At 46.1% G+C, this 12,500-nt stretch overlaps 1 protein-coding gene across 2 annotated transcripts in view; it reads right to left on the bottom strand.

Annotated features, from left to right (window-relative positions):
* Window positions 1–12,500, bottom strand: part of LOC134438509 (centrosome-associated protein CEP250) — a 209,862-nt gene that overhangs the window by 37,585 nt on the left and 159,777 nt on the right. For both annotated transcript variants that reach the window (XM_063188086.1, XM_063188087.1), the window contains exons 20-23: window positions 9,914–10,093; window positions 8,512–8,742; window positions 5,229–5,459; window positions 1,192–1,314 (exon numbers count right to left, since the gene is read on the bottom strand). In XM_063188086.1, the coding sequence (XP_063044156.1) occupies window positions 1,192–1,314; window positions 5,229–5,459; window positions 8,512–8,742; window positions 9,914–10,093 (765 nt within the window). The remainder of the gene's footprint in view (window positions 1–1,191; window positions 1,315–5,228; window positions 5,460–8,511; window positions 8,743–9,913; window positions 10,094–12,500) is intronic.

Genomic DNA, 12,500 nt, shown 5'->3' with positions numbered 1-12,500 from the left:
TCTGCCGAACTAACTACCAAATCTCCTTTGATGTTTTAGCTTTGTCTATCCCCAATGTCTGTTAATGGTGAAATCGTGTTGCAATTGAGATGTAGAATACATCAGTTTGAGAGGTCAAATCAATACACCAAAAACCCAACATCAAAAGCAAAAGACCGAACATGAAAAGCAAAATTCAAAGCAAAAAGCTAGATGCTCAAATATAAATCAGGAATGCCAGTAAATTGTCTGAACACACTGCTAAGATTTCTTTTTAAAAGAGTTGAGTAGCAGTAGGAGTTGGTAGTTGGTAATTGAGTTGTAAGAGTTGGTAACAGTCTACTTCACAAGACCCGTTAAGAGGTCAACGTCCTGAAGTGAAACAAAAGCCTATGTAACAGCCATTAGCACAGAAGAATGAAGCTGCGCTTGACCAAACTAAAATGTGCAGTTAAAACTAAACTGGTAAGGCTTAGTGATACTGTATGTATTGGTACTGAAGGGGCAAAGAGTTCAACACACATGACTTCCAATCCAATTCACTGTGAGGTATCAAACATGCACTCTAACAGCAACACCAAGGACCCAGGCCCATCGGGATGACAAGAGTTCATCCTTGACCACAGGGCTGACTGACTGACAGACTGACTGAGGTGGGGGGCTAAACTCTCTGACTCAGGGCCTCCACACATCGCCTCTGCCAAAGTGCAGAGCACAGCTCTGCCAAAGTTCCATTGTTTTCAATACAACCCCACACACCGGCGCCGATATCCGCGGATGGCGATTAGGGACGAGTTCTATTTTGTTGGAGCCACTCATATCATTGCTTATCCATGCTAAGATGTGGTGAAATTTTGTGCGGGGGTAATCGAAAGTACTCCGCAGTGCTGTCGGAGCCGATGTGCGGAGGCCCTAACCGCGCGAATAGACCAGGCGCGATGCGATTCAAGCGACAGAGTGCAGCAGCAAGCGATACGAGCGATTGAGGAGACTAGAGTATGTCCGCACAGGCAGAAGGCAAAGCATTCAAGCATTCCCATTGGCTGTGGTCACTGACCTCTATACAGTCATTGGCTGTCGCGGCTTGTCGCCGAACCGCGTCATAGAAAGTTGAACAGATTTAAACTTCAAACTCACTCAATACAAAGTCAATTACTTCCGTCGCTCGCCTCGCTCAGATCGCCGCTGGTGTATTTCTGCTGTAACACCCACCTGTTCCTGCTGCTGCATGCGGTTCAGCTGTTGGTCGTAGGTCGTGTCCGAGTGTGTGTGAGTGGCTCTGTACACTGACATATCAGCCTGGGCTTTCACCACAGCCTCCTCCTGCTCTTCTACCTGGTGAACACACAGGGAAAACACACAGACACAGACACACACACACACACAACATGTTATGTACAGTATAACACACTCACGAGTGAAAACTCACTGTCAAAAGCAACAGGGCAATTTTGCCCATTTCACAGATACAACAACTTTAATTGTGTAAAGCTGCACGTCTAAAGCTTTACTTCTCAGATTTAACTCTACGCCTGTCTGCCCATCCGTTGATCTGCACACACATCAAAAGTTGATGGCACAGCTGAAACGGCTCTAAATAAATCTTCCAACAAACGCACACATACAGACATAAACACACACACACACACACACACACACACACACACACACACACACACACACACACACACACACACACACACACACACACACACACACACACACACACACACACACACACACACACACACACAGCGGCATGACTTTCCATCCCACCATGCGGTGAATATCAAATATTCATCAACGGGAGGCTGCTGCTGGGTTAACAAGTGCACGTCATAACTAGCAAACAAGCGCCTGTCTTTGTGTCCAGCCGCGTAAGCTGTTTATTGGCAGGCGCCGACTAGGCTCCTGGTCTATTCAGGAGACAAACTTTATTTGGCGTGCGGAGAGAGGAGGCTCGTAAAGGAGGCTTGGCCAGCCGGAGAGGAGAAGAGAGACGAGAGGAGAGGAAAGGAAAGGGGGGAAGCGAAGGAGAGGAGAGGCTCATAAAGGATGCTTGGCCAGCCGGAGAGGAGGAGTGAGAGGAGAGGAAAGGGGGGAGTGAAGGAAAGGAGAGGAAGAGAGAAGGGGGGGGAGCGAAGGAGAGGAGGAGAGAGGAGGCTCGTAAAGGCGAGCGTCAAAGGAGAAGAGAGGAGAGGAGAGGAGTGGAGTAGAGTAGAGTAGAGTGGAGGGGTGTTCTTAGTGAGGGAAGATGAAGACAAAGTGGTGCCGTAAAATCAGGCGCCGCTGATGAGGCAGGCCAGCGCGCATCAGCGTCACGGTGATCGGCTTGTTAAACACAATATCCTTTCTCTGTTTTATTCTGTCTGTCTCTTTCTCTCTCTCTAACTCTGTCTCTCTTTACTTTACAGCTCCTTTTCTCTATAGGTAGGGAAACAAATCAGCCAGATGAACTATTGACCTTTTGACTGTGAATGGACAACGTAAAGGCTCAGGCCAGCCTCAGGCAAAAAAAAACAAAAAAAACAACAAGGCAAGGTGATGCGGAGTCTGAGTCTCTGCATGACAGTTGGGCAATCAATAGTTATGTGTAGAATGCATGCAATCAATAATTGTATATTCGTATAATGTATACGTGTTTACCTGGCTGAGAGTAGTGGGTAGCTAATGGTGGGCTGTGTGGAGGCAGACCACAGGAAGAGAGAGACACAGGTGTTAGGGGTCAAAAGTTGAAAATGAGGGGAGGGAGAGAGAGAGAGAGAGAGAGAGAGAGAGAGAGAGAGAGAGAGAGAGAGAGAGTGTGAGAGAGCGAAAACGGGAGAGAGAGAGTGAGGGCGAGAGAGAGAGTGAGGGCGAGAGAGAGAGAGAGAGAGAGAGAGAGAGAGAGAGGGCGAGCGAGCGAAAGCAGGAGAGGGAAGTGTGTGAGTGGCCTAAGGGATGGTACGGGTATTGTTAGGGCAACAGGGGGCTTCCACAGGTGGAGGCGACTGCACCTCTGAGCTGAGCAGCAGAGGAGTCAGGCTCCAGAACAGCATGCTTTTCCACTTTGGCTCCTTCGTGCACCAAGCTGTTGCACTGACCTGCCCTGCCCTGCTCACCTGCCACCCTGCTACCTCCCACGTCGCATCACAACAAAACACAACACGTACAAACACACACACCACCAGACACAATCTCACATGCACATTAGACACACTCTCGCACACACTAGACAGAATCACACACACACACACATTAGACACAATCACAGACTCTCTCACACGCACGCAAGCACGCACGCACACACACAGTACATACAATCTAACACACACTAGACACAATCACACACACCCGACAAACACACACAAACACACACACACACACACACACACACACACACACACACACACACACACACACACACACACACACACACACACACACACACACACACACACACACACACTAGTACTGTGTACACAAACTTACACACACAATCTCTCACAAAAAACATAGACACCCTGTTAGCCTTGCAGAAACAGCCATCCTTCCACCTCATGTGCTGTCTGTTGTAATCCATGCCCACAGTGCCAAACAGAGAAACCCCCAGATCCCTAATCGCTGCTAGGAGCCAAGAGCCAACCACCTCTCCCCCCACCCCCCCAAACACCTCTATGCCCTCGCTCTCCCTACAACAAACACCCCACCCAACCCGCTGCCCTTGCTCCCCTCTCAAACATCCACACACACCTGTGAGTGTGTCTGCCGGCGGTGTGGAGTTTGAGAGAGTGCCGGCTGATGCCGATCGATGGCCCCACGGATCAATAGAGATCACTGAGAACACTCAGTATGCTATGAGCCTTACAAAGCTGCCAGCGGTGTGTGAGGAGCGGCGTGGGAGCGGTGCGGCGTAGGTGCATCCGCACAAACGGCACAGGAGCGGGTCCCCTGCGCTGCTCAACCTGACACCTGCCTCCCACCGGGGTCACCGCGGAAACACTCAGGTAACTCACACAGCACGGCACGCTGAATATACAGTACAGTACAGTGCAGCGCAATAGGGAAGGGGCAAGTGAGGTGACGCCAAGTAAGACTACCAGAAACAAAGCTGAGAAAAGAATGGGGTACAGTGTATAGCGGTGAATGGGATACTAAATCTTATAAGACAAGGTGAGCACAAACTGGGACCACTTACAGAATAACAAAGTCATTAAGTTCTCTAAAGTATTGCCATACATTACTGTATTCTGGTTTCATTCATGGAAATATCCAGAATGGAAAATAACGATACAATTTTGCTCTCCGTTCGGCTGAATATGAAAGCTGGATCTCGCAAATGCAGGATCAATTTGGCCATATGAGGATGTTGAACAAACATGATGCAACCATAGAACAACCATATGAAATCAATATTTAAGTCATACATGTGTGCGAGTAGACCAGACACGAACAGTCGCACTAATGAGCAGTCAAATGCTGTTTACATGGGCTACTGAAGCATATGGAAGATTTCCAGACAAAACATATTAATCTGCTGTTGAGTATCAACGAGTTGCATCATTCAGGGGCTTGTGAAGGTGTACGTTTTGCAAAGTGAATCTGCACCATAGGTCATGGATGTAGTGTAGCTACCCATTTGTCCATCAGGCTCACTTGTTCTGAAGGCTCAGTAAGTTCTATTCTGGGCCCAGTCATGCTATGTTTCTGCCGCTATCCCTGATTGTGTGACTGACTTGTTAGATTTATTATAATATGTAATTTGGTAAATTTGACCATTTTCACCCATTGCCAGTCACCTTGCTAAAATAATGTGTAGACTTTTTTCGTCCCTAAATTATCCTCTATACCACTCTTGGCATATGTGATTAGATCCTAAAGGAGCATCATTACATGGTCTGCTCAATTGAGGGCTGAAGTTGTTCCAGCATGGGTGGAAGAATCATGGAGAGGATTTTATGTAAAAAAAAAAAAAAGAAAAGAAGAAAAAAAAAGAAAAGAAAAGAAAGTCAGAACTCAGAACTTGACTCAGGCAAGAACTTTAACCAGGCTAAAGCTTAGCAAATACATGCTGTTGACCATCTCACAATACTGTGTGTACCTTTTATTCGTCACTGACTTAGACAGTCCACTTGCGTCCCTGATGTGCTAATAATGCACAATTTCTAGTTAAGCATCTGCTTAATGTTATCATACTCAGCAATGAACGAAACTAGTAAAGGTCTTCTTTTGGCAATGTGAATCTGCACGGCAAGTTGTGTGTGACTGACCTGTGTGCGCAGGTCAGCTACAGTGTGCCGTAGCGTGCTGATGACCATCTCGCACTCCTGCGCGTGCTGCCGGCTTTGCTGCAGCTGCTGCTGCGTGTTGCGCAGGGTCTGGCTCAGGGCGCTCATCACGTCGTCGCCGCTGTCCAGCTGGGCACTCTGGGCCTTCAGGTCGCTCTGCAGCGCCACCAGCTGACCCCGCAGGCACAACGCGCCCTCCTCACGCTCTGCTACCTGCACACAGGACGAGACCAGAGATTCTTTAAGTAGGCCTATATAGAGATATGCCAACATAATAGGTTTCTATGGGCACCTAACGTGACCAGGTTCCGGTCTGCCTAAAGGGGCGTGTCATAATGCTCCTAGAATGAATACTCATGAGCGGCGTGACGTTTTCCATGTGCGTTACGCCCATTTGTGGGGGAAAACAACCCATACAAGTCAATTGGTGATGTTGGGGTTTAATAAACGAAAGATACGGACCTCACTGATTCTTGAAAGTTTGGCAAAAACATGTCCCTGCAGTAAAACATTAATTCTGTTGAAAATCAACTAAATTTTCACAAACAAAATGAACCCACGTAATGGCCAAGGGGTCTGTCACACGAATACACAGTAGTTTGAAATATTTAAGTGTAATTTTATTACTTTTCATGGCTATAAACCTGTCCACACCCTGTAAAAACGCCTGTCCCAAGGACTGGCATCATCAATTCAATTGACTTAAAATACAAAAATCACTAACAGAATTGAACAATATCACCATGATATGAAAGACCATATTAAAGTGGTTCTACAGATGTGCACATAGTGGATGTAAAACAATATTTACTATTATTTACTGATTGCTCAAAATGTGTCCAGCATATTGGTCACCACCGTCAGATTTTTTCTAAAAGACAATAAAATCAGGTATGCATAAGGTAATTTTCATTACTGAGGACCCCTTTTCAAACCTTTAGCTCTACTGCCTACTTCACCATCACTGAAGCTCCTGTAAGTTTATTATTTTGTCCTCAATTTGTTAATTTGTTTGGACACTGGTACTGTCCCAACCATAAACTGTCAACACCGTCGGGGGTTTTAATAGTATTGTATTACATTAATGTTAATAAATATAATTTTTTTCAGAAAAGGTATGAAGCACCCAGAATCAGAGCGAAAATGAAATGGCTAATGTGAACAAACAATGCATAATATTTAAAAGAGTGTTTTTTTGTCTCACACCGTCAGATGTCACCACCGTCAGATTTTGTTCTGCTCATCATGTTGTTCCATATTTTACTAAATTGTGCTGGTTAATGAAACATTACTAGGCATGTTAGTAATAATTGTGATCCAAAATGATACTCTAGCCACCACTGAGGTGCATTTGGAGTTTTTTTTGTCAGAAAACCTGACGGTGGTGACATCTGATGGAGTTCACCAAAAAACACATGTTTTACGTGTTTTTTACATGTTTTAAGAATATGCATACAATAAGTATCTACAGTTATGTTGAATTGTTAAAGTAATTCACTTTAATACAGTAAACATGTGTTTTTACTTCTAATTCTGTCTGCCGCTGTTGACAAAACAAGAAAGAGCCCATTTTATGAAAAATGTTAAACATGGGGAGCTTGGCCAATGCATTCATTGCACAGCCAAGACCTACATCTATGATTATACACCTCTATATTTTGGATTTGAACAACTTAAAAGCTGTTTTTACCACATTTTCAACAACCAGTGGCTTCCTTCCTAGATAATCTAACTAATGAAGTAAAAACACATGCTCATACTGTGCACACACAAAAATAAAGTGTTTATGCAAGATGCCATTGACTTGAGAGGGCTATTTATTTTGCTAAATGCAGGTAATTAGGCCACTTTCACCACTCTCAGATTACTGTCACCACTGTCAGTTCTTAAGTCACCACCGTAAGAAGGAGTTTTGGACATTTTAAAGGAATGTGCTTACAACATTTTCCTTAGGAGTTGTTGAAATATCAAAGTAATAGCCAATTTAAGCCTACACGAATATTTGTGAAATTACAAAAAAATGTTTGTTGTATTTAGCCGTTAAGTAAGCATCGTATGACGGTACATATTTTAAAATTAGAACACATGAAACAGTATTAAAATAGAACAAAAGTGAATTTTCAACATTTAAAGGCATATGTGTGAACCAAAAAATACACATAATCACTTAAAAACTCCAGATACATATGCAACCAAATCAATACAATTTTAATAACTTTTAATTGTGTCTGACGGTGTTGACAAAAAACAAGGTATGATCGGAGAAAAGCCTGATTTCTGAAAAAAATACATAATGGGGAGATTGGCCTTGTGCATTTCTGAAAAGCCAAGACTTTAGTCTACGAGGATATACCATATAATTTTGTAATTCACTTTGTTTTTTTCTGTCAACATTACAACCTGTTTTAGCCACTTTCTGAAGAATCAGTGACCTGTAGACTAGCGTTCTTCACGCGCAACATGCCAAAAAAGTGTTGTGTTGCCGGCTGTTAAAATAATAGAACCAAACAGCCGTGGCTGAAGATTGGACTGTAACATTTAGACAAGCCGATGTAGCATGTAAGTTGATGAGACATTCGGTTTGTTTTCACCCATAAAGGGGCGTAACGCACATTTACGAGCAAAGTACCCGGATGGCCGTTCATGCCTACAGAACAGTCCTTAAGTCTGCTTAAAGGGGGATTTTCCCCCCTCCCACTTGCAATAATAGAACCCGGAAACAATGGGCCAGCGGAACCTCTCTCTCTCTACTCTCTCTGACCAGACAGAGATGAGGACATACAGTACATGTGTACTCAAAGAGTTCAGTTGTAAGCATTTTGACTTCTTGTACTATGTTTATGAAAATTATCAAGTTACCCAAAGACTTTCTTCATTGACAACGAAAAGTCCTTTCAAGCCCCATGAACAAATCCAGCTGCTTACAACTCTCATGCACCGTCATAAGTGGTAAAAAATGAAATGTCAATAGTAAGTTGTAGTCATTGTGCCATTACTAATACTTCATCATGGTACATGTTCTCCACACTTCTTTCATACAACTTATCGTTTGACAGGTCACTGACCTCCGTAGTGTAAAGTAAACTTTTCTGTTCATTCAAACACAGAGTAAACTGTACTGTTTCTGTTCTCTCAGGCTGAATATTGACATTCCTGTGCAGTATGCATATCCACAGCGAGAGGGGCAGCAAGTGGGCGTCTGGAAGGCTAGTGGCGGTATCGACCGACACAGTCAGACAGTCAGACAGTGAGATAGACCCCTAACCTGTGCCCTGGTCTCCTTCAGGTCCTCTTCTTTGGCCTGCAGGCTCCTCTCCAGCTCGCCGATCTTGGACAGACAGGCCTGGTACTTGTGCTTGTGGAGCTCCAGGGACTCGGTGAGGGGCTGCAGCCTGGCCTCGGCATCCCCCGCCTGGGCCTGGGCCTCCAGCAGGACCCCCCGCAGCCTCCCCAGCTCTGTGTCCTGGGAGCGCAGCTGAGCCTCCCTCTCCTGGTTCTGAGTTAACACACACATCAGGGGTAGACGGTTAAGGGCTAGTGGGGGCTGCCATGGGCTTACTGTACAAGGGGCAAGTTCAACACCATGAACCACACAAACTCACAAGTGTCCCTCATACAACTTCTTTGGCAGAGATTGTTGAGGTGGTGGATTGAAGTATATTGTGCTTACGCTTTCGTTTTTATCAGCTGCTGCCTTCAGAGTTTGTCTATTTATTTGCATCTTTTCTTTCTGCCTGCTTCTCTTTGCATAAGCATATTTTCATGTGAAGGTTGCATACTGTTATTGTTTACGGTTGTTTGGAGTAAAGGGCACCTTCAGCTTTTAGTCTGTGTACAGTGACAATAAAGGCATCTCATGTCTCATCTTCTTGTTCCCCAGGGCTGATAGTGTAGTACAAAGCTAATCCTGATCCTAAAGTTTTTATAAAACTATATCTAGTTCAAAACATTTTGGAATATCACTAAAAACACAACATTGTTCATGCAGAACTGCATTTTTTCTGAATTCAAAGACCACCAAGCCTGAAAAGTTCTGGCCCAATGCCAGATAACTATCAGCTCAGTAAGTCCAATCTTTTACATGACTGCTGTTTACTGTTAGTGTTTACTGTTGTTTATCGCAAAGGGCACCTTCAATCTTGCAGATACACTGTGTACAGTGACAGTCAGATACAGTCAGTACAGATAAAGGCTCACTCACATTTCCTCAACTGTGTCATTCTCACCATAGCTGCTCTCAAGGAGCAAAGCAACCTACGAGCAAATGCATGTTAAATGTAGTCTACAATACTGTTTCCCACAATCCCTGAGGTCTTTCAATTTCTCCCAAGAGCCATCAATGTATATACTGTTCATACATATGATGGAGGCATCATGTGTTTCGCCTTTGTGTGCCCTCACTTTCACCCACTATTGTTCGGCACTCAATTCCAGGTACCACATCCCGTGTTTGTCTCTGCTCAGCCCCTCTACACAGTTAACCAATGCAGTAATTCAGAACATAGAGAGTCAATTTAACATCCTCCAGATTGTATTTGGTCCTAGAGTACTCTCCAAGAGTTGAATCAACACTGCATTATTTACTGTGTACTCTTCCACCCCGCTTCTCCCCTCGGCTGCTCCCCTGTGTGCATCACCTACGCGGGGGTGCTCCCCTCACGTCTCACCTGCTCCTCCGCGTCCCGCAGCTGCCTCTGCGTGCTCTCCAGGTCCTGGCGGAGGAGGTCGGAGGAGGCGCGCTGCTGCTGGAGGCGAGCGTGGGCCTCCTGCCGCTCCTGCTCCTGCTGGGCCTGCGCCTCCCTCTGCCTCCGCTGGAGCTCACACAGCGCCTCCCGCTGGCTGGCACACTGCACAGCACCACAGGGGGGAGGGATGGGGAGCAGGATAGGAGGAAGGAGGAAGAACAGAGGACGAGAAGGAGGAAGGAAGCAGGGGGAGGAAGGGAGGAAGAGACAATGAGTTGCTGGGATGATACATATACACTTCAAGTACACAAACACCGCAGGAGATAGATATAGACGTAACACCACAGGGCGGCAGAGAAGGTGAGGGAGGGAGAAAGGCGAAAAAGGGAAGACAATGAGTTACTAAAATGAAACATGTCCTTCAGGTGCACAAAACTCTGCAGGAGTTATAGACATAGTCATAGTGCGCACAACTGGCTGAAACACATTTATTTTCAGACCTGATATTGCTCTGCTGGTGCACAAGCTGGGCGTGATGCTTCTAGCAAAACAAGTACACGGCAAAAAACAGCTATGTGGGAAGTTAAAGGTACAAAACACAAACAAACCAGAACAAATCCAAGTTCACACACACACACACACACACACACACACACACACACACACACACACACACACACACACACACACACACACACACACACACACACGCACACGCACACGCACACGCACACACACACACACACACACACGCACACACACACACACACGCACACACAAACGATGACAAACACAAACGCACGCACACCTTGAGAACTCAAAAGGCCTCATATGGACAATATGGACGCACAGACAAACTACCTACAGCACAGATCAAGCTCGGCCTCTGCCTCGCAGCCCCACTATGGCAGTTTAATGACACCGGCGCTACATTAGATTATTAGACTCCAGAGCACAATATCGGAGATGGGATAATATTATTTTTTTCCCCCTGCTGATGATGCATTACAAAAATAAGGAGCAATGTAACAGATGTCTCGCAGGGTAAAAATAATAAATCACGGAGAGTTGTAACACGGTTGAGGAAGGGTGGAAGGGGGGGTGGGGAGGGAGGGGATGAAAAATACACACAGACGCTGGCAGTCAGGCACAGCGCAGCTACGCACACACTCATACACTCACACAGACAGACTCACAGTATCGCTCACACACAGGCAGGCACACACAGGCACGCACGCAAGCGCACACGCACACGCACACACACACACACACACACACACTCTCTCTCTCTCTAAACTACACACAGAAGTACACACACACATATTGGTTTTGTGATTTAACTTCCTCTGTGATTTATTCTTCCTGCAGCAGGCCCCTCAGATGAGGACTCTGTAAGAACAACTTGGGAGGAGAAAGAGGAGGAGGATGAGGAGGAGAGGAGGAGGAGAGGAGGAGAGGAGAAGAGGAGGCAGGGGCTGGAGGTGTATGATGGTGCTAGTAGCCGGTGGTAGCAGCGGCCGGGGTGGGCAGCCAGGAAACTGATTGCTTTGCATTTACCTTGCAAGCATCATTAAGACAACGGCACTAATTGCGTTGTTTTAAAAGGACTGAAATCTGATAATGGCTCCATTAGCGACGGCACGGCATCGATGTCTCTGGCCCCGGCCCCCTGCATGTGTGGGAGTAGGTGAATGAATGGGCCTCGGAGTGTGTGTGTGTGTGTGTGTGTGTGTGTGTGTGTGTGTGTGTGTGTGTGTGTGTGTGTGTGTGTGTGTGTGTGTGTGTGTGTGTCTCAGTGTACAACATGTAACAGTCTCAGGCGCCCGCAAATGAACAAACACCAGGGGGGCAAAAGCAAACCAGACTGATGGAGCTGAGTAAACTACACGACGGCACCGAAATAAGCAAGCGAAAACATGATGGAGAAGTGAGTGATGGAAGCAGAGCAGGAGAGAAAGAATGAGGTGCAGGGAGAGGGAGAGGGAGAGAGAGAGAGAGAGAGAGAGAGAGAGGGGGAGAGAGAGAGAGAGAGAGAGAGAGAGAGAGAGAGAGAGAGAGAGAGAGAGAGAGAGAGAGAGAGAGAGAGAGAGAGAGAGAGAGAGAGAGGACATGGTGCTATGGCCATCCATCCTGTATGGGATCAGTGAGGATAGGACAGACAGAGAGAGGGGAAGAAAACAAAGTGAAAGAGCAGGAGAGAAAGAAAACGAGAAAGAGTGAGAGAGACGGGGAGTGAGGGACACAGAGAGAAAGACAGGGAAGGGAAGGAGAGAGAAAGAGAGAATGACAGAAGAGGACAGAATGAAAGAGATGGAGAGAGGGGGAGAGAGAAACAGGAAAGAAGAGAGAAGGAGAGAGGGATAGCAAGAAGGAGGAAGACAGGGGCTAATCCATATTACGGCGGAGCGCTGCGTGGCTGCATACATTACTGCATCAATCAGTGCTAAGCTGCAGTGTAATTTTCTAACTCCCTATAACCCCCCCCCCAACCCACACACACACCTCATCAGACAGACAACACCCCATGGCTGTTTCTGATGAGATTCAGGGAGGGAGGAAGGAGAGGAGG

This window comes from Engraulis encrasicolus, chromosome 22 (assembly GCF_034702125.1).
Source record: "Engraulis encrasicolus isolate BLACKSEA-1 chromosome 22, IST_EnEncr_1.0, whole genome shotgun sequence".
Taxonomy (NCBI): Eukaryota; Metazoa; Chordata; class Actinopteri; order Clupeiformes; family Engraulidae; genus Engraulis; species Engraulis encrasicolus.
This window is presented reverse-complemented; position numbering and strand designations above follow the sequence as displayed.